This window comes from Salmo salar, chromosome 01 (assembly GCF_965601325.2).
Source record: "Salmo salar chromosome 01, fSalSal1, whole genome shotgun sequence".
Classification (NCBI taxonomy): Eukaryota; Metazoa; Chordata; class Actinopteri; order Salmoniformes; family Salmonidae; genus Salmo; species Salmo salar.
Genome location: NC_138291.1, coordinates 77967831 through 77991471, shown reverse-complemented (window position 1 = coordinate 77991471; position 23641 = coordinate 77967831). Strand labels below are relative to the sequence as shown.

At 43.8% G+C, this 23641-nt stretch overlaps 1 protein-coding gene across 1 annotated transcript in view; it reads right to left on the bottom strand.

Moving 5' to 3' along the window:
• The window catches only part of loxl4 (lysyl oxidase-like 4), a 61109-nt gene that overhangs the window by 12043 nt on the left and 25425 nt on the right, over positions 1-23641 (bottom strand). The window contains exons 5-13 of the mRNA XM_014214833.3: positions 19550-19588; positions 19052-19265; positions 18585-18762; positions 9176-9330; positions 8353-8520; positions 7129-7291; positions 6527-6770; positions 2514-2629; positions 2157-2293 (exon numbers count right to left, since the gene is read on the bottom strand). Of these exons, the coding sequence (XP_014070308.1) occupies positions 2157-2293; positions 2514-2629; positions 6527-6770; positions 7129-7291; positions 8353-8520; positions 9176-9330; positions 18585-18762; positions 19052-19265; positions 19550-19588 (1414 nt within the window). The remainder of the gene's footprint in view (positions 1-2156; positions 2294-2513; positions 2630-6526; positions 6771-7128; positions 7292-8352; positions 8521-9175; positions 9331-18584; positions 18763-19051; positions 19266-19549; positions 19589-23641) is intronic.

Below are 23641 nucleotides of genomic sequence, written 5' to 3'. Positions count from 1 at the left end.
GAGTACAAGCATATTCATATATTTTTTCGTACTCCGAGACACTTTGTGAATACAAGCCCTGAATGGTGCACCCCACTGAATAGGCCCTGGAGTTTGAATTACTGTAGATTGTACAACAGGGGCTTCCTTTGTCAAAACTATAACTTCTCCACTAGTTACACGCATCTGGGCAATTTCACGGTAAGGTAACAGAGTGACACTGAGACTCAGATTTTTCAAATGTATGTCAAGCCACAACCAATGATTGCAAAGTTAAATAAACCATACAACTGCACAAAGACTACTTTTAACAATTTCCACTGATCATTTTACAAAAAGAAATGTACTTAAAGAACAAGTTTGTGCTGTTTATGCCATCATTCTGTTACCCAACTTTGCATCTACACTGTTCTTCAAGAAAATTTGTTTTTGTAAAATTTTCTGTTGAAAAAGTTGTATGGTTTGTTTAACTGTACAATTGTTGGTTTTTGTTTGACATACATTTTAAAGTGAAAAATCGAAGTCTTAGTGTCACTCTGCTACTGTGGAATTGCCCATCTCTATCACTCACCCCTGTCCTCCTCTTCCTCCTAGTCTCCCAAGCACTCTCCTCATCCTCTCCTGTTCTCATCCTCTCATCCTCTCTTCTTCTCATCCTCTCTTCTTCTATCCTCTCTTCTTCTCATCCTCTCTTCTTCTCCTCCTCTCTTCTTCTATCCTCTCTTCTTCTATCCTCTCTTCTTCTCCTCCTCTCTTCTTCTCCTCCTCTCTTCTTCTCCTCCACTCTTCTTCTATCCTCTCTTCTTCTATCCTCTCTACTTCTCCTCCGCTCTTCTTCTATCCGCTCTTCTTCTATCCGCTCTTCTTCTCATCCTCTCTTCTTCTCCTCCTCTCTTCTTCTATCCTCTCTTCTTCTATCCTCTCTTCTTCTCCTCCTCTCTTCTTCTCCTCCTCTCTTCTTCTCCTCCACTCTTCTTCTATCCTCTCTTCTTCTATCCTCTCTTCTTCTATCCTCTCTTCTTCTATCCTCTCTTCTTCTCATCCTCTCTTCTTCTCATCCTCTCTTCTTCTATTCTCTCCTCTTCTCATCCTCTCTTCTTCTCATCCTCTCCTCTCATCCTCTCCTCTCATCCTCTCTTCTCATCCTCTCTTCTCATCCTCCCTTCTTCTCATCCTCTCTTCTTCTCATCCTCTCTTCTTCTCCTCCTTTTCTCATCATAGCTGTGGCAGGGCCACCACCTATAATTAAGCCCTGCTCTACATGCCTAAAATACATGTCCATGTGTGTGTGTCCGTGAACATGTGTGTGTGTACGTCTATCACAGAGACATGCAGGGTGATTAAATAAAACAGGCTGTGACACTTAGAGAGTGTGTGATGAAACAGGGAACCGTCTTCACTGTAACCTCTCAACTGACTCCCATGGCTTAGGTAGCACAGTCTTTAGGGAACGAATTTTACCACAACCCCCCTATCATTAGCAGGGAGTAATTAGGTAGTACCAGTAATTACGGGGGTGCTAGTTTCCCTGTAACCCCTCTCTCATCAGCTAACAGATATCAGTGAGTTTTACTGGGGGAGCTAGTCTCACCATAACCCTCATTAACAGATAGAGTGTTTCACTGTAGCAACGTTGACTGTTACCCATGGCTTTCCCATGGCTGAGATATAAAAAGAATCGAGAGCCTAATTGGCCCCTGGGACGGCATACTGGGATTAGTAGTCTGAGACAGAAGTGGTGGCTGATGGGAGTTGGAGTATTTGATGTATCCTGAGGTGACGCCCACAAGGACACTGCTGATGAACATGAGACAGGGTCATGACAGAAAGGAAGTGTGCGTGTGGGGAGGGGGGGTTAATACAACATAGCAGTCTCTCATGGTATCACATATCACAGAGGGGGGTCTGCAGACCTCAGTCACATGTCAAATACTTCAACATACTTTTAAAAAAATGTGCGCGGTACAAAGGAACCAATGAGATAGTCTCAAAAGTGCAAACTTATAGCTTAATCAAGCACACCTGTGTGTGTGTGTGTGTGTGTGTGTGTGTGTGTGTGTGTGTGTGTGTGTGTGTGTGTGTGTGTGTGTGGTGTGTGTGTGTGTGTGTGTGTGTGTGTGTGTGTGTGTGTGTGTGTGTGTGTGTGTGTGTGTGTGTGTGTGTGTGCGTGCCTGTACCTGGAAGATGTAGTCTCCAGGCTTGACATCGGTGATGTCAATCCACTGACAGTCGATGTCGTGGCGATACGTATCCCAGCAGCCCACTGAGATGCCCTGGTCGCCCATGTTGTAGCAGGAGAAACGCTTATGCAGACCTGACACACAGACAAGAAGAGTGACAATACTCTTCAACGTTTTTGGAGCCAGTTTCAGTGACTCAAATAAATAAAATAAAAACAGATTAACCATGGTCCAGGAATAATTCAGGTCATGGACAGCATATGAAGCCAAGTTATTTAAAATAAATGGTTGTTATAAATGTTAATAGCATGTGACATTGCTGTGGCATCCATGTTAATAACATGGTGTTATTACCTTCAGGGCAGTATGTATCCTCCAGACAGAAGCTGGCCTTGTGTCCCTCAGCTATTCTGGTTCCATTCAGAGTCAGCAGGTCATAGTGGGTGAACACCTCAATGCTGTGGTAGTGCCTGGTAACACAGAATAATAGGGTGTGTATGTGTGTGTGTTTCAGAATGACAACAGTAGGTCCCCATGTCTGGTAGCCTAGTGACCTCACCACTAAAACATGGGGCAGGGTGTCAGAGTGACACCTCTCATAGAAGCTTGTTTTAGAACTTGCTAGGTAGCACCGCTCACACACAGAGCTGATTACACACTCACAGTGAATGGGGGGCATTGAAACTCACTCACCCACACACACATTCATGCATTCACGTGCACACACACAGGAACATATGCATGCAAGCACACACGCACACATGCATGAACTAAGACATGCACGAACATGTGCAGACACAAACACACCACTCCTGTGTTATTGGAACAGATTAAGAAAGGCGGGGCGGCCCTGTACAACCCCCAGACTGTGTAACACAGAGTGGCTCAGTTATATCTCAATTTATCTCAATGTACTCATTAAGACACACACAGTCATTACACACACACATTCAGTGGACAGCTAATGAATCTGGGTAGATGACAACATGCCGCCAGGCCACCCGCAACCTGCTGGAACAGAATACACACATACACAGAACTCTACAGAGAACACACCTAGGAGGGTTAAATGACTCCTTCTTCTCCGATGACGACAGTCAGAACACACTCTCGTTATCTGACAAGAAATGGCTTTAATTGGGGGCAAAAGTTCCTGACTGGATAGAAGACCAGGATAGAGGAATGTGTCACATGTATAGGTGGGGAAATGATGTAATTTATATCAAAGTAACTGACCAACAACGAACTAAGGCCATTCAACAAATACTGGTTTCTATGTGACCCTATGAGCCAGTTTTTATACAAACGCCATCTACTAACTTACATTGAGGTCACAATAGGTTGAATATTTTGTTAGTGTCAGCAGTAAGAAAAGTGATGCAACGAAAGTGAGGCGTCATTCGCTTGCAATGTTCTGAACAATGACACCCACTAAGAGACAAGTACAACAGAACAGCAAAATGTGTATTCATAACATTATCAAAGCAAAGCTTTATGTGGGCCATACGTTTCCGTGAGTAAGGTTCTGTACAAACAGCAGTTGTTCTACTTAATGACATTGAGGTCATACCTTCACATGTTTTCTAACCTGTCAGTAACTCAATTCAGTTCAAGTCAATAAGACATTATTCCTCCCACACAGACCTCTAACCTGTCACTAACTCAATTCAGTTCAAGTCAATAAGACATTATTCCTCCCACACAGACCTCTAACCTGTCACTAACTCAATTCAAGTCAATGAGACATTATTCATCCCACACAGACCTCTAACCTGTCACTAACTCAATTCAGTCAAAGTCAATAAGACCTTATTCATCCCACACAGACCAATTTGTCATGTCCTGACCATAGTAAGATGTTATTTTCTATGGTAGAGTAGGTCAGGGCGTGACAGGGGGTGTTTTGTGTTTTTCTATGTTTTGTATATCTATGTTTAGATTCTAGTTTTCTATTTCTATGTTGTTGTTTTTTGGGATGATCTCCAATTAGGGGCAGCTGGTCCTCGTTGTCTCTAATTGGAGATCATACTTAAGTAGTTTTTTTTTTCCACCTGTGTTTGTGGGTAGTTGTCTTCTGTTTAGTTTATGTACCTGATAGAACTGTGCACTTTCGTTTTCGCTTTATTTTTTCTTTAGTGTTCTGAGTTAAAATAAATATACATCATGAGCAATCAACACGCTGCGCTTTGGTCCCCTCTCTACGACAGCCGTTACACAATTATGTCCCACAAGTGCCAATTATCCCATTACAGCTGTACAATGCAAGTCTGTGGTGATGGTTTCCATAATAGTGCAACTTAGAAACATTTACCTGAAGCATGGTCAGCCAGAGCCACAACTTCCACTACCAACTACTTATAATGACTGACAACCACAGCTAACCACAACAAGCTGGCTGTGTCGATCTAGGATCAGGACTCCCACAGCCTCCCCTGGACTGTAACTAAGGTCGTTGTCCCGGGTTTGGTTTCCTGGAGCGTTTGTGAGAATTTTACAAAATATATTTTGCTTTCACTAAACCTGAAAATAACTGTTTCTGAATGTGATTTGCGAGACGCACATTCTACATGACATTAGCAAGCCAGCTTGTTTACAACGGGCAAAAAGTTCCACACGACTTGCGCTACCTGGTACTCTGGTCCTGGATCTTGGACCCACTACTCACGTAGGTACAGGATTCATTTCAGCCAGGGTTTATAGCATGGATCAGGATACTTAATGCCCCAGAATCCAGATCATAAAGGGGATATGTGAAATCTCCCTAACACCTACATATTATATAGAGTTGGGAATTGCCAGAGACCTCACGATACGATTTTATCACTATACTTACGTTCCGATACGATATGTATTGCGACTCTCACAATTGTATATGTATTGCGATTTGATACTGTGATTTTATTACGATTCAATGTTCCAAACATATTGCTCGCCATATGTCTGCTGCAGAGGGACAAGAGAGAGCCATGAGAAAATAAAAGTGCTGAAAACAAATTATGAAAGAGCTATGAAGGAAAAATAGTGGAGTTTTGATGCAGGTACAGAAAACTATTGCAAAAATAACTATGCTTCTGTGAAAACAATACAAAACAATATATCGTACAAAATTATATCCCCATATGTAACTGTATCAACCACATCCCCTTCATAGATGTCAACCATATCCCTTTCATAAAGGTCAACCACATCCCCTTCATAGAGGTCAACCACATCCCCTTCATAAAGGTCAACCACATCCCCTTCATAAAGGTCAACCACATCCCCTCCATAGAGGTCAACCACATCCATAGAAGTCAACCACATCCCCTTCATAAAGGTCAACCACATCCCCTTCATAAAGGTCAACCACATCCCCTTCATAGAGGTCAGCCACATCCCCTTCATAAAGGTCAACCACATCCCCTTCATAGAGGTCACCCACATCCCCTTCATAAAGGTCAACCACATCCCCTTCATAAAGGTCAACCACATCCTCTTCATAGAGGTCATCCACATCCCATCCACAGAGGTCCAACACATCCCATCCATAGAGATCAACCACATCCCATCCATAGAGATCAACCACATCCCATTCATAGAGATCAACCACATCCCATCCATAGAGATCAACCACATCCCATCCATAGAGATCAACCACATCCCATCCATAGAGATCAACCACATCCCATTCATAGAGATCAACCACATCCCATTCATAGAGATCAACCACATCCCATCCATAGAGATCAACCACATCCCATCCATAGAGGTCAACCACATCCCCTTCATAAAGGTCAACCACATCCCCTTCATAGAGGTCAACCACATCCCCTTCATAAAGGTCAACCACATCCCCTTCATAGAGGTCAACCACATCCCCTTCATAGAGGTCAACCACATCCCCTTCATAGAGGTCAACCACATCCTCTTCATAGAGGTCAACCACATCCCCTTCATAAAGGTCAACCACATCCCCTTCATAAAGGTCAACCACATCCTCTTCATAGAGGTCAACCACATCCCCTTAATAGAGGTCAACCACATCACATCTATAGAGTACAGTGATATAGTAATACAGCTCATCACAAGTATAGCAATATAATATTTCAGCTACTACTAAGTATATGGCAATGCATTGTAAAACTACAACTACCACAATCCCTACATGAAGCAAAACAGGACAACAAGTACAATACCTAAAACTAATATTTCTGGAACTACAAAGCCCCTGACCCTCCAAAAATACCAGTGACACTGGTGCCATGTCCAAGACTTCCTGGTAGCCCTAGGTCTAAAGTCAGCCTGCATCATGTTCATTATGCCAAAGGCTGCAACTACCACAAATCATATAGACATCATAAAACTACAACTCCCACAACACCTCTTACCTATGACATGCGTGCCATGTCCAAGACTCCCTGGTAGCCCTAGGTCTGAAGTCGGCCCGTCCCATGTTCATAATCCTGGAGGAGAATCGTAGCAGGCGGCGGTGTCCGTAGGGCCAGTTCATTCTGGCAGCGGAGGATGACAGACAGTTCTCCTCGTTGGCACAGGTCAGCAGGTGTAGGGGTCGGTCCTCTAGGTAGACTGTCTCCTGAACCAGTTGGGCATCTAGTACCAGGTCAGGGGCAGCTAGGGGGCAGAGGAGAGGGGTGAGTGGTTTGGGGTAATTTAGGCATGTATGGGGGTCAGGGGTGAAAGGTAAATCAGGTCAAGGGCCAATAGGTCAAGGGCCACTACGGGAGGGGTAGGTTAAAGGTTAATCAGAGATGATAAAACACCAAGTTCACATTCAGAAAGCAAACAGGAGAAAACCTTTTCAAGTGGAAGATTGAAAATAAGTGCTAATATTGGAGTTCAGGTACTTCAGTTTCAAACCATTTTCTCCCATTTCTTGACATTTGAACAGAACCCTGGGCAGGATCTGTTAAAGATTACACAGTTGTAGAGAGCTAGCCAGATGGACAGGTGTGCTTTGATAATGACTCACTCTCTGAACAGGTGACCCCTGCAGCATTAGTCCCTCCCCCTCGGGGACAGTGTACGTGGTTGTTACGGCGACACTGTTGGATTGACAGCTCAGTTCCAACACAGTGGGTTCCACTCAACACCAACTCTGCTGCGTTACGATCCCCAGCCCAATACCACGTCTCCTAGAGAGAGAGAGAGAGAGAGAGAGAGAGAGAGATGTTTGACTTTTGTACATTGCTTTTCTTTCCTCCATCATCCTGTGAATTGAAAGAAACATGCTTATTGAGAGTTTTTTTGTTCTACTTCATGGGTATTTCTACTATTGGCAAACGCCCCTTTCATAAATAACCCCTGTACTGTAGATGTACTGTAGATGTGTATATTTCTATTCCTACTCAAAATAATCTATTTATGGATAGCTGAGATTTTTCCTGCACCACCCATCCACTCACAGACTAGCTTTTGTAGAAACATAATGTAGATTGACACACACACACACACAATTAACACACACTTCCCCTTGGGGTATGGGTAGATACAGTCATTTAGCAATGTGCAGTATTTAGCTGCTGGTTGGTCAGGTGACGGTCAGCTGTGGAAATGGCGGTAGGTCTGCAAGTCAGTTACGTTATGACAAATTATAGCAAGTGTTACAAAGGATTATTGTAAGGCATTATGTTGTGTTGAAAGGCATTATACTGTACATGCATTATACATGCGATCATAACGCACTAATTCATATATATATATATATACACACACACACACACACACACAAGGGAAGTCTGAAGTTTACATACACTTACGTTGGAGTCATTAAAACTCATTTTTCAACCACCTGAACTATGAAATAACACATATGGAATCATGTAGTAACCAAAAAAGTGTTAAACAAATCAAAATATATTTTATCTTTTGGATTCTTCAAAATAGCACCCTTTGCCTTGATGACAGCTTTGCACACTCTTGGCATTCTCTCAACCAGCTTCATGAGGAATGGTTTTCCAACAGTCTTGAAGGAGTTCCTACATATGTGCCTCAGAAAGTATTACTGAGTATTTCAGCTATCCGGTGATTTTTCAGGTTTGAGGACTCAGGGACACTCAGTGAGTTGATGGGTAAATTGTGGGAGTCAGGGTGTACTCTAGGGGTAAACTGAAATGGCACCATATTCCCACAATGGGCTCTGGCCAGAAGTAGTGCACTATACAGGGAATAGGGTTTCATAGGTGTGTTTCCGTACCTGGTGTGCTCGGGATGCGAACCCCAGACCCAGCTGTCTACAGACCACCATGGCTTCGTTGATCCCCCAGTTTTCACTGCAGACTGACCCCCATCTCTTACGACCCCCTACATCCATCAGTACCTCCACACGCCCCTCACCTGGCTCCCTGCCCCCCGCCAATCGCACCTAGGGTAGGATGAGGAAGGAGGGTAGAAGGAGGGAGGAGAAGAAGGAGGAGGGAGAAAAATACATTTCAATTCAGTATTTTCTCAACCTGTATCTTTCGCAAGTCAGATATTCATAATTATAAATATCTAATGACTCTATAATAATTGAATTGGTATTATAAACTGGGTGGTTCGAGCCCTGAATGCTGATTGGCTGACAGCCGAGATATATCAGACCGTAAACCACGGGTATGACAAAACATGTCTTTTTACTGCTCTGATTACACTCGTAAAAAGTTTATAATAGCAAAATGGCACCTCGGTGGTTTGTGGTAGGCACTGTTATATTGGCTATATACCACACCCCCTCAATCAATCAATCAAATGTATTTATTAAGTCCTTTTTACATCAGCCGATGTCTCAAAGTACTGTACAAAAACCCAGCCTAAAACCCCAAACAGCAAGCAATGCAGATGTAGAAGCACGGTGGCTAGGAAAACCTCCCTGGAAAGGCCGGAACCTAGGAAGAAACCTAGAGAGGAACCAGGCTCTGAGGGGTGGCCAGTCCTCTTCTGGCTGTGCCGGGTGGAGATTAATAACAGAACATGGTTGTATTGCTTAATTATATAATGTAAAGGTGTGTGTGTGTGTGTGTGTGTGTGTGTGTTCTAACCGTGCTGTCCAGGCCAAGCTTGGGGATGTTGCAGCGTACTGAGGCATCCTGGGTGTGTTTAAACGTCCAGAGAGGGACATCTTGGAAGTAACAGTCTAGGATAGACTTCTCTGTCCCCAAACACTGGACACTGTTCATATGGATAGGACCAGTACCTAGAGAGGGAGAGGGAGAAGAGGGAAGATGAGAGCATGAACACACCACACCAACCATACATCTCTCTGTATCTTGTGTGGTACTTAACCTAGACCCGAGGGCATTGCAATGCAATCCCCCTAAATGGCCCTTATCTAATAGACACACCCACACCCACACCCACACCCACACCCACAGTAGTGAAAGCTGAGGTTAAAGAGGGATAAACAGATAACGATCTCAGCCATTTGTTTGTGCGAACCGATTGTGCCTTCCCCACCACAACAGAACCCCAACAGCACCCCATCAACAAAAGGTTCCTATCTGTACTTAAGCAACAAAAGGTTCCTATCTCTATCTCTCGCTGTCTGTCTGTCTGCCAGAGGAGAAAACAAGGCTGTACCTCGAGTACTCCAGAGATCCAACACACATCATTACCACCATTTTGTACTTGAAAAAAACAACAACAAAAAACACCCGCCACCCAGCCAGTACTTTTCAGAAAGAAAACGTCACTGCTCAATGGTAACTTAGCCATCCGCTACACCGCCCTGGCGAGCAGAGAACACGTGCAAGCAAGAACAGAGCCAAAGCTGAATCGGGAGATAAAATACAGTAACACTTGAGTCCATAGATTGGTGCTTCTAACTGTAAAACAAGCTGTCAATGTGATGAAGGTATGAAAGTGGGAAGAGTACTCAAGTTTAGATAGTAGGCCAGTACATGAACTTTTATTGATAAGTGTGAAAAGTAACATATAGATAATGAGGAAGTACATCGAGAAGAGGGCTTGGCATTGTTGTTTTTTTTACAATGTTTAGAGAAATTAAAAGAAGGTGTAAGCAGGGAAGATATTGAGTCACCACAAAAATAACACACAGGTGATTCTGATCAAAAAATCAGAGAGCGAGAGAGCAAGAGAGCTGAGAGAAAGCAGGTTGGTGATTGCATAATCAGGGATGGGAAACTCCAGTCCTCGGTGGCCTGATTGGTGTCACACTAATCATGATCTTCACTTTAGAATGTAATTAGTTTAATCAGGGTTTTCAAGGAATGGGCAAAAAGTGTGACACCACCCCAAGGACTGGAGTTGCCCATCCCTGTTCTAAATTATAGATTGTAGGCCTCCATCCATATTGGTAACAATGACTGGGTATACATCCACCCACATTAAATAGACTAAAGAAAACCCACTTCCTGAACCAACCGTCTCTATATGTGTGTGTAGAAAACCACGTAAAATACCACTGAGTAGTAGGTAGATCAGAACAACCACAGTTTAACTTATCAAGACCAACACAGCTTCTGTGGATTGTGGATCTTCATTTAAAAAAACACATTTTAGCTGATTTGGGCAGTAGTTCCGTGAAAAAAGGCGGATACGAAATAGATCCTGAGAAACTGGTTACGAAGACTCATGCACACGCACACACACACACACACACACACACACACACACACACACACACACACACACACACATACACACACACACACGTGGATGTATACCACCTCACAGAGTAAATAACATATAGAAGTAAAAATACACCAGTGTTCGTCAGAATAGGAAACAGAGGCATTGTCCCTGTAATTTAAACCGATGATGATGATGAGAGTTCAAATGGCAGCTGATGAGTTTAGACATTGGTTTCAGTTTTTGACTTCACTTTACCAATGGTTAAAGCGAATTTGAGTGCTGTAAACAGTCAGCAAATGTAAAATTCACTCCCACTAATTTCCCATTCACTGCTGTGTACGTTGTACAGTTCCTGCTGTATCACATTTGTGTGTGCGTACATTCAATTATCTCCTTTCACGGATCTCATTTTCAGAGGAGAAATGTTTTTGTGTGATCTTTGGACTAGTCCTCTTTACCCGTGAGGTACAGTAGATTTGGTCTGTGAACCCTATCACATCTCATAGCTCTGCGTGTGCGTGACCTTACAGCGGCTGATTTGCATGCGTGGTAATCCCTTTGACAGACGGTGCAGCGGAAAAAAACATGGCTGACGTATGGTAGTAGAACCCCCAAGAGGATGAAAGAGGTCTATATCTGTGGTAGATGGTTGTGGATGACTGGCTATCAGGATGGCTAGTTCTATAGTTGGTGTCTCACATTAACATACTCCCGTGGTCCCGTGTGGCTCAGTTGGTAGAGCATGGTGTTTGCAATGCCAGGGTTGTGGGTTCGATTCCCACGGGGGACCAGTACGGGGAAGAAAAAAAACATAGCGTCTGCTAAATGACTCAAATGTAAAATGTACTCACATTAAACACACATTCAGACACACTGTTATCACCACACGTCTCTCTCTCACACAGTCACTCACACAGAGCTATATTTGTGTCCCCAAACAGCCCCACCCAAAAGCTACTGGGGTCAGTACAGGCAACGTGACTGAGAAATGTCACCAGACCTATATGGCAGACCTATATGGCACAGGCAGACCTATATGGTTTTTACTGCTCAGGCTTGGCGACGTGAAAGGGCCCATTTGATGATTGAATGGACTTCAAATAGGATTAAACAGCTGAACATTAAGAAGTCCCACGGAAAGAAAAACACCATTAATGTCCCTAAACCACGTTTAACTTCAGAGAGAGGGAAATACTAGGGTTCCCTCCTAACCACTAACCAACTATTTGGGCTATTCTCACTAGCTATGTGACCACAATCATCCCGCTTCCAGCTCCCTAAAGTCTTAAAGATTTGTATCTGTCTGCTTGATTGGCATGTACTGTATGTGCTAACATTAATTATAGCATAGTTTATTTATCTAAAAATGTTTATTGTAAATACTAAATTTAAACTAATGTTTAGTGACTGTACATTTTACGTGCATTTACTGCATTTATTGAGACTATTCACCAGAACATGTCATGCTTACCAAACTACAGTACATAAAAACACCAGTTATTCAATGTACATTTCCTATTGTCTGGGTCTGAGTCTCTGTCGGTCTGTCTGTCTCTGTCGGTCGGTCTGTCTCTGTCGGTCTCTGTCGGTCTGTCTGTCGGTCTGTCTGTCGGTCTCTGTCGGTCTGTCTGTCGGTCTGTCTGTCGGTCTGTCTGTCGGTCTCTGTCGGTCTGTCTGTCGGTCTCTGTCGGTCTGTCTGTCGGTCGGTCGGTCTCTGTCGGTTGGTCGGTCTGTCTCTGTCGGTCGGTCAGTCGGTCTCTGTCGGTCGGTCGGTCGGTCGGTCTCTGTCTCTGTCGGTCGGTCGGTCTCTGTCGGTCGGTCTCTGTCTCGGTCGGTCAGTCTGTCTGTCTGTCTGTCTGTCTGTCTGTCTGTCTGTCTGTCTGTCTGTCTGTCTGTCTGTCTGTCTGTCTGTCTGTCTGTCTGTCTGCATCTGTCTGCCTGCATCTGTCTGCCTGCATCTGTCTGTCTGTCTGTCTGCATCTGTCTGCATCTGTCTGCATCTGTCTGTCTGTCTGTCTGTCTGTCTGTCTGTCTGTCTGTCTGTCTGTCTGTCTGTCTGTCTGTCTGTCTGTCTGTCTGTCTGCATCTGTCTGCATCTGTCTGTCTGTCTGTCTGCCTGCGTCTGTCTGTCTGTCTGTCTGTCTGTCTGTCTGTCTGTCTGTCTGTCTGTCTGTCTGTCTGTCTGTCTGTCTGTCTGCGCCTGCATCTGTCTGTCTGTCTGCATATTCTGTCTGCATCTGTCTGTCTGTCTGTGTCCGTTAGACTCTGTCCTGTCATCTGGACTCTTAATGTAGGCTTTTTCCAACACCATACATGTATACGTTTATGTGGCCTGCAGAACTCAGTCAAAATTATATAGGACAGTAAAATGTCTAAAAAGCAACATGTTATAGAGAGTGTTGGCAGATGTCCCCTAGTCCAGCTATGGCTATAGCTAAGCAGGTGTTACGAAAGTGTGTAATGTGTGTGTGTGTGTGTGTGTGTGTGTGTGTGTGTGTGTGTGTGTGTGTGTGTGTGTGTGTGTGTGTGTGTGTGTGTGTGTGTGTGTGTGTGCGTGTGTGTGTACAGCTGAAAACTCTCACACCCATTGCCCTGCCAATCAGGATATAGTTAGGGACTTGCATTTAAAGCAGGGCGAGAGGATTAAACTATTAAATTAAACCTGTCATTTGATGTGACAGCCTAGGACGCTAGAGCTGCACGCAACATAGTAATGCTACAGGCAGGTCTGGGAACAGACTTAACACAGACATTGTACGCATGCACTCCCACACACTGGGTGTTACTGAAGCAGCAGCCCAGTGGTTGGATCAGGAGGAAATATGAACTTATTTTGGGAGAAAATTAAAAGCTTTTCACTTCGCCTTGACTATTACAACACAGGCACAGACTGCTGGGTGTTACAGTATGTAGCAGCCATAAGATCTGGGACAGGGGTACTTTGATGTGGCTGTGGCGGGGATTAGGTTGGGATGGGTGTGGTTATATTAGGCTACAGTATAGGTACAGAAGGCTGATTGATACCAGAGATTGTTGAATAGTGAGAGATGAGGATGCTAAGAGCTACAATGTTCTCCACTCCTAAGGCTCTCTAGAACCAGGAATGAAGAACAGTGGCTATGCGTCATTCAGGGCAGGTGGGGCACCTGTTTAGCTTGTATTCTTTTGGCATTAATACGTGTCACATATCAGTTTGCAAACAATGTAAAAAAAAAAGAAATCTTTGGTTTAACCTGTTGGGGCTCGGGGGCAGTATTGAGAAATTTTGAAAAAAATATGTGCCCATTTTTAACTGCCTCCTACACCAACTCAGAAGCTAGGATGTGCATATTATTAACACATTCGGATAGAAAACACTCTGAATTTTCTAAAACAGTTTGAATGGTGTCTGTAAGTATAACAAAACTCATATTGCAGGCAAAAACCTGTGAAAAATAGATCCAAAAAAATGTGAATTTTGTGACTGTACTATTTAGTGTCATTGTTTTATAGATACCATAGTGAGAAAGGATTCATTTCGCAACACCTACGGCTTCCACTAGATGTCAACGATCTTTATAAAGTTGTTTGAAGCGTCTATGATAAACAGAGAGCAAATTAGAATCCAAGGAAGTTGACATGTCATCACTTCATTTTTTTGCGCCTGCGCATAAATCTGAGAAACGTGAGTTTGTCATCATTTTTTATCTAGACATAGGATAGGTTGTGTGCAAATATTACTGATGTAAAGTCACATACTGTACATGGTCTCCTTTTTGCTTTCTTGAGTAAGGCAGCTCCAAAATGCAGGTGTTTCAGTCTAGCTCAGTGTTTTCTGTGGTGATGGGGCAGCCAGCGGAAAATACGGAGCGTAGGGGTTGGTAATGTTCTCTATTTGTGCCGTGATTGGCTCAGTGTTCTCACACTCATGGGGACACTTCGTCAGAGCAAAACCTACGGGTAGAGCTAAAAAAATTAAAGGCCGTTGGGTGCTGCCATAGACTTTGGAAGTGCACATCCATGAAGGCTCAAGGTCATTGGCCACAGATAAAATTACATCAAATCACATTATATCTACAGTAGCTTTGATTGTACTGATCATGTCAACATCATACTTTCAAAATCTTCGCTAGCAGTCATCATCATGAATCAAGTCGACAATCTACTGGCAAATCCTTTTCAATCCTTGTTATATGAAGATAAATAATGAAGAGAAATTATAGACAAAACGTATCGGTGCTCATCAACCATTGGAGATAAACATTACACAACAAGTTGGAAACGCAAATTCAACAATGAGTGCTAAGGTGCCACTGCAGCCAGGTGTGTCACAGCCAGGTGTGACCAGGAGACCCATGAGACGGCGCACAATTGGCCCAGCGTCGTCCAGGTTAGGGGAGGGTTTGGCCGTTCGGGATTTCCTTGTCTCATCATTCTCTAGCGGACTTCGGACTTCGGTTGTCAGTGTTTCCTCCAACACATTGGTGCGGCTAGCTTCCGGGTTAAGCGAGCAGTGTGTCAAGAAGCAGTGTGGCTTGGCTCTCGACCTTCACTGAGTCCGTAGAGGAGTTGCAGCGATGAGACAAGATCGTAACTACCAATTGGATATGACGAAAAAGGGGGTAATGCCATGGGCCACGAAAGTTTGAATACATTGTCCATGCTGTCCATCCAGCATGACTTCTGCTGCATTTAAAACAACTGGAAACTCGGAAATCTCAGACATGTTAGTTCAAGACAACTGGGAACTTAGATAAAACTAGCTCCGACAGGGAAAATCCAACTCGGAAATCCAACTCGGAAATCCAAGTCAGGATTTTGGGACTCCATACAATGTCTTGTATGCTGCTGCATAAATTCTTGCCCGGTTGGTCAGTTTGGTCGGACGGCCAGCTCTGGGCAGAATCTGGGTAGTTCCATATTTTCTCAATTTCCAAATGATGGAGACCACTGTGCCTTTGGAAATGTTCAACACTCTAGAAATTGTCATCACAATTATATCTTGGAGATCTATGGACAGTTCCTTGGACTTCATGGTATAGTTTCTGCTCTGACATGCACTGTCAACTGTGGGACTTATATAGACAGGTGTGTTTATTTCTAAATCATGTCCAAACAATTTAATTGGTTACAGGTGGACTACACCAAGTTGTAGTGACATCTAAAGGATGATCAAAGTAAATTGGATACACCCGAGCTCAATTTTGAATGTCATAGCAAAGGCGTGTGAATAATTATTAGATATTTATGTATTTCCTTTTCAATAAATTTGCTACATTTTCTAAAAACTTTATTTCACTTTGTCATTATGGGGTATTCTGTGTGCAGATGGGTGAAGAAAAAAACTATATTTAATTCATTTTGAATTCAGGCTGAAACACAACAAAATGTGGAATAAGTCAAGGGGTATGATTACTTTTTGAAAACACTTTAGTTCAATATAAAGCCACCAAGGTTTATTTAGAGATCAGGTGCTGTTACATATCCCTTTTTCAGCTATGGGATTTATCAGCACAAACTATAAACCCTACCAATCCACTCCCTGCTCCACCTAGACTTCTCCCATCTAGGACAGGGAAAGACCCGTGGCTAGGTGGTAAAAACAGCTGGTGGCTGTCGCATATTAGGAAATAAAAAATACACTGCTCAAAAAAATAAAGGGAACACTTAAACAACACAATGTAACTCCAAGTCAATCACACTTCTGTGAAATCAAACTGTCCACTTAGGAAGCAACACTGATTGACAATAAATTTCACATGCAGTTGTGCAAATGGAATAGACAACAGATGGAAATTATAGGCAATTAGCAAGACACCGCCAATAAAGGAGTGGTTCTGCAGGTGGGGACCACAGACCACTTCTCAGTTCCTATGCTTCCTGGCTGATGTTTTGGTCACTTTTGAATGCTGGCGGTGTTTCACTCTAGTGGTAGCATGAGACGGAGTCTACAACCCACACAAGTGGCTCAGGTAGTGCAGCTCATCCAGGATGGCACATCAATGCGAGCTGTGGCAAAAAGGTTTGCTGTGTCTGTCAGCGTAGTGTCCAGAGCATGGAGGCGCTACCAGGAGACAGGCCAGTACATCAGGAGACGTGGAGGAGGCCGTAGGAGGGCAACAACCCAGCAGCAGGACCGCTACCTCCGCCTTTGTGCAAGGAGGAGCAGGAGAAGCATTGCCAGAGCCCTGCAAAATGACCTCCAGCAGGCCACAAATGTGCATGTGTCTGCGCAAACAGTCAGAAACAGACTCCATGAGGGTGGTATGAGGGCCCGACGTCCACAGGTGGGGGTTGTGCTTACAGCCCAACACCGTGCAGGACTTTGGCATTTGCCAGAGAACACCAAGATTGGCAAATTAGCCACTGGCGCCCTGTGCTCTTCACAGATGAAAGCAGGTTCACACTGAGCACGTGACAGACTTGACAGAGTCTGGAGACGCCGTGGAGAACGTTCTGCTGCCTGCAACATCCTCCAGTATGACCGGTTTGGCGGTGGGTCAGTCATGGTGTGGGTTGGCATTTCTTTGGGGGGCCGCACAGCCCCCCATGTGCTCGCCAGAGGTAGCCTGACTGCCATTAGGTACCGAGATGAGATCCTCAGACCCCTTGTGAGACCATATGCTGGTGCGGTTGGCCCTGGGTTCCTCCTAATGCAAGACAATGCTAGACCTCAGGTGGCTGGAGTGTGTCAGCAGTTCCTGCAAGAGGAAGGCATTGATGCTATGGACTGGCCCGCCCGTTCCCCAGACCTGAATCCAATTGAGCACATCTGGGACATCATGTCTCACTCCATCCACCAACGCCACGTTGCACCACAGACTGTCCAGGAGTTGGCGGATGCTTTAGTCCAGGTCTGGGAGGAGATCCCTCAGGAGACCATCCGCCACCTCATCAGGAGCATGCCCAGGCGTTGTAGGGAGGTCATACAGGCACGTGGAGGCCACACACACTACTGAGCCTCATTTTGACTTGTTTTAAGGACATTACATCAAAGTTGGATCAGCCTGTAGTGTGGTTTTCCACTTTAATTTTGAGTGTGACTCCAAATCCAGACCTCCATGGGTTGATAAATTGGATTTCCATTGATTCTTTTTGTGTGATTTTGTTGTCAGCACATTCAACTATGTAAAGAAAAAAGTATTTAATAAGATAATTTCTTTCATTCAGATCTAGGATGTGTTGTTTAAGTGTTCCCTTTATTTTTTTGAGCAGTATATATTAAAAAATGCACAGCTGTGTGTATGCGTGTGCACGTCTTGGTGGAGCTGAGATTGCTGACTCCCTTCCTTTGAGGAGCATTCGGCTGTGATCTGAGCCATATACGCGAAGCCCTCCAGCTGCCCACACACACACACACACACACACACACACACACACACACACACACACACACACATACGCACACACACATACAGCTGCAGTGACCATGGTGGAGAAGAGTGGAAATCCGCTAACAGTGTGTGAACCACAGATCAGCACCCTCAGGCTCACAAACAAATACATTCTCAGACCATTCAGCGGCAGACGAGCGTAGAGTCCTAAGATAAGTCCTAAGCATGGCTGGAAAAGTTCCTCTGATTCACATGGAATCTCAAACAGCCTAAGGTACACAGAGTACAGAGACATATACATGGGTGTGTTCTCTCAGGTGCCTGTGCCTAAGACCCTGAAACCTATAGGGCAGGATGAAATGGACGAAACTGGTAAAAACACAACTTCCATGTTCACGTGGCACAACCGGAGTGAACTTTTTCCTTTGCCAGTGAGAATAAAAGTCGAACCTTGACCCCTGTAGGACAGAGAAAGAGTCAGACAGAGAGAGACAGAGAGACAAAAAGACAGAGAATAACAGATAGAGAGGGAGTCCTGCCCTACCTTGTCCCATGTAAGCTCCAGTGAGGGCCTCTTTGGCGGTTCCGAAGCCCAGCTCCCTGCACACCACGCTAGCTGAGACGCGGTTCCACACGTGGTCTACGATGGTCCCCCACTTCCCCTCCTTCAGCACCTCCACCCGGCCCTCACCCAGCCTGGGGCCAGCCTTCAGACGCACCGGCTAGAGGGGGAGAGGAGAGAGAGAGCGAGAGTCAGAATGAGCGAGAGAGACAGCAGGAGACCAAAATACAGAGAAAGAGAGAGAGAGACACAGAGAGACAGAAAGACAGAGAGAGACAGAGAGTGTCAGCATCATGTATGACTAGACTGTATTATTGTCTAAGAATGTTTTGTATCTTATGTTTGCGCAGAACACAGGAAAAGTGTCTAGGTCTTGGCTCTTAGCACAGTGATGCATGATGTGTGTGTGTGTGTCTATGTTTTTATGTGTGCGTGTGCCTGTCTCTTACCACAATTGGGTGGGGTGCCTGGGGTCTTCCAGATGACATACGTGCAAACTGCGGTCCCGGTACACACCTCGCCACCGCATGTCTCCCACTCTTACAGGGGGTGGGGCTATGTGGAATGGACAGCTGAGCGTGACACTCTGATAGGCTGGTCTCTGACCCCAGGCAGTGAACCTTCTCTACCCAGAAACCTTTTTTACGAGCCATGAGGCTCAGCCTAGGAAGTGGGAGAGAAGCGGTCATAAATGTCATATAACGCTTTATAACACATAACGTGTGCATAGCTAACGTCTGTCATGTCAGTTCCATGAAGGAGAGGAACAAGACAAGAACTATCCAGTAACACTTCATTTAAACACTCTACATAATGCATTATAAGCACATTTAAAACTCACAAGGCATTATAATAGAGTTCAAATCAGATGCACAAAAATGATCAACATCTGGAGAAAAAAAGAATTTGTAGTTAGTTGAGATGTTCAGACGTTGACTAGGTCTTACCTTGTGGATGGATCAGCAACCTTGGTGTCCCAGATTTTCCTGTGAAGAAACAGGAACATTAAGAAAGGATGTTAGTATCTCTTCTGTTTACTAGTTGAGGTTTCATTAAACACATGTTATTCCTGTGAGGTGAGATGACTAAATCTTGCCTACAGAATCAGCGTTTATAGAAGACAACTGTGTCATGTGTTTGGCAGTGGTGTAAAGTACTTAAGTAAAAATACTTTAAAGTACTACTTAATTTATTTTTCGGGGTATCTGTACTTTACTTTAGTATTTATATTTTTGACAACTTTTACTTTCACTCCACTACATCCCTAAAGAAAATAATGTAATTTTTACTCCATACATTTTCCGTGACACCCAAAAGTACTTGTTACATTTTGAATGCTTAGCAGGACAGGAAAATGGTCCAATTCACCTACTTATCAAGAGAACATCCCTGGTCATCCCTACTGCCTCTGATCTGGCAGACTCACAAAGACAAATGCTTCGTATGTAAAGGATGTCCGAGTGTTGAAGTGCACCCCTGGCTATCCGTAGATTTTTAAAAATCAAGAAAACCGCGCCGTCGTGTTTGCTTAATTAAAGGAATTTGAAATTAGTTATACTTTTACTCTAACTTTTGATACTTAAGTATATTTTAGCGACTACATTTACTTGTGGTACTTAAGTACATTAAAAACCAAATCGTTTTAGACTTTTTCTGAAGTAGTATTTTACTGGGCGACTTTCACTTTTACTTGAGTCATTTTCTTTTAAAGTATCTTTACTTTTACTCAAGTATGACTATTGGGTACTTTTTCCACCACTGGTGCTTGGTTAATGCCACACAGAATGATACTCACACACTGTAGATATCTGGTGTTTGGATAATATGATCCATGCCACACAAAATGATACCCCCACACACACACAGTTTATTAGCCATATCGGTGGACATGTGTTGTTGATGAACACAGATGGGTGAAGCATTCCCTACACCTCACAAACTGGCTCACATTTGGTTAATATGGTCCATGCCACACAGAATTACAGCCAAACACATTGTCAAAAAAAATCCACCTTGGTGGGCATGTGTTTGTGTACATGGACACAGACAGTACCAGTTATGCCCTAGAAGCATCTGTACCTGACATACTGGTCGTACGGATGTCAACAAGTATAAATACACTTACATAGACAAATATGTCAGCCTCCAGAAAGGCCCATCTGTGTTGTGTTACAGTAAATCTTTGTGTGTGCGTGCATGTGTGTGCGTAGGTGGTATTGTGGTGACCATGAGTGGCATAGTTAGAATAAGAACAAACTCATTTTTCCCTGTTCTCTCTGACCACCACGTCCTGGCTCTCGCTGCTTTACTTTGGGGTGTAGATATTTGCATCAGGAATGTCTAGGTCTGTGTGTATGTTTAGAATGAGTGGTCAGAGTGTAGGCCTATGTACCACACACAGCAGTGTACTGTATGTTAAGTACCGTCAGCTAAGCCAGGATTCAAGGGAAAAACAATGATCTCTGTTGCCAACGTGGGGGTATAGGTCTGCTCAAACAACTGGGTTGTATTCATTAGGCAACAAATCTAAGGAAACAGACTGAAACAGGGATGGACTACCTGTTTTCGTTTTCCATTTAAAAAGTTGCTAGACTTAGAAAAAAAGGTGCTATCTAGAACCTAAAACGGTTCTTTGGCTGGCCCCATAGGAGAACCCTTCGAAGAACCCATTTTGGTTCCAGGTAGAACCCTTTTAGGTTCCATGTAAACAATCTTTCCACATAGGGTTCTACCTGGAACCCAACATGGTTCTACCTGGAACCAAAAAGGTTCTACCTGGAACCAAATAGGTTTGCCTATGGGGACAGCCAAAGAACCCTTTTTTCTAACAGTATACGTTTGGCCATAATGAATATGACCCTGGTGTGGTGTTGCTGGGGTGTTGGTAACATGACAAAATAAGAACTATTAAATCACTCTTACTTGGCATCTTACAGGAACATTGCTGGTACAGCAACATTTGTAAATAACTGGATCACTAGGAATGGATTCAAGAATAAACATTTAGTATTTTGAATTTTGAAACAACTCTTTAACCTAACCAACCATGTATAGGCTATATACAAATGTGACTTTGAACAGCTATGAGCAACATTGCTGGGAAAATGTTGAAACAAAACCCCCACACGCACACAAACAAACACTCAGTGTTGGCACACTTTAACCGTAAGAACTGGTCAGGCCGTCCGAGAAACTAAATAAATGAAAGACCCGAATGGACTTTGATTCATAAAACATTTTGGCCAGAGTCCATTCCTGGCACTCCATCACAGGCATAGCCAAGACGTGCCCAAAAAGAATCCCCTGTTGATTCTCTCTCTCTCTCACACACGGTCGATCAGCATCAAAGCAGCCGTCCCTCAGTTCCCGCAACAGGAGTGCCAAACAGGAGTTGAGGTAGACCACACACACACCTCAGTCTGTTGCACTTAGGGAAACAAATACATCTACAGATAACAGGCTATTTGGATTTCCATCATGAAACTAACAAACATTTCTGCCTTTCTAGTCACATACTACAAACAAGGATGTTGGAATCAAGAGATTCCAACATTATTAAGTAAGTGGTTCCTCAGCCATTGTTTTGTTTACTTTAGTGAACTTTTCAGTCCAAGTGTTGCTTGAACTAAAAAATATTAGTATTCCAAACTTAGCTCCAACTTGAGAACAGTGCTTTTAATAACAAATTGACAGAATTTTTGGAGCTAAGTTTGGGCCAACTGATTTCTCTTAGTTCAGGTAACACTACGACTGAAAAGTTGAGTAAACAAAAAAAAGGCTGTGGAACCAATTACTTAATAAAAAGAGTTGAAACAGCCAGTTCTCTGTCAGTAGGTCACTCGGTATAACATACTATTGGGAGTCAACAACCAATCATATTCACCTGAAGAAAACTGACATCCAACGGGCCAATAGATGCCGAGCCCACCCTCGGAAGCCCCGCCTCTGTGGCTATAATACCAGGGCTCATATTCATTTTCATAAATTCTTTGCTCTTCAGCTTGCCTGAAGACAGAAAGTCACACAAACCTTTCAAGCACACAATGACTAGGAGATTCTGCTCCAATGTAGGTGTCTGTTTGTGGGGAGAGACAAGTCGTCCCCCAAGATTAGGGTTCCCCAACTGGCGCCACGTGGGTTGTTTATTTGGCCCCCAAAGTTTTCTGAGCAAAAAAATAGTATTTATTGGTATAGAGTAATTTTTTGTTGTTGTTGGACATAAAAGACTATAAAAACACCATGAAATCAGCTACAAGTGATTTTAATTGAATACATTTGTTCCCAAGTATTCCTACGCATAACACAAAGACACGTGATCGTATATAAATGTAAGGAAGGTTTGAAATTATTCTTTTAGTCAAACATTATATCTGTTTGGGCTTCTAGCGATCAATTTTCAGTCTACAAATTCTTTGTAATTATGTTCCGGCCCCCCGACCATCCGCTCAAGCAACAAATCGCCCCGTGGCTGAATCTAGTTGATGATACCTGTCCTAGAAGTTGCGAGTTTTGGGTCTTGGTATTGTTTTTTTTGTTTTGTAGAAGCTGACTACTTTCTGCTCTGCTTGTGTAGCCAGTGCTCCTTGCTTGAGTAAGATGGCCAGCGGTAAGAAAGAGTAAGTTAAAAAAAAGGCTATAGGCCAGGACAGAGCAGCAGCGCTGGTTGGAGTTGATAGGGGTGTCATCCCAGCCGAGTGAGGCTCATTCCAGTTTCTCTGGCAGTGTTCAGAGTCCAGATTCAAGGGTTGAAATACTATCCCTGGTTGGCTCTGGAGGGTTTTCAGAGTGTGAATCAGATGACATCAGTCCGGGGCTGCCTAAAGCCCTGGCTTTGGATTCGGCAGGGGAGAGTGAACCATTGGTATTTAATGAGCCTTTGATGGAGCTGTGTCGTAGGGCGGCAGGTCACTTGGGGGTGGATTGGCCGTCTTCTCCCCCACAGTGGAGTTCACCAAATTGTGAAGAAAAACGGTTCATTACTCGGAGCGTCATTATCTGTTCACAATGCACATTAGTGACATCTGCTGGTCAGCAATAAA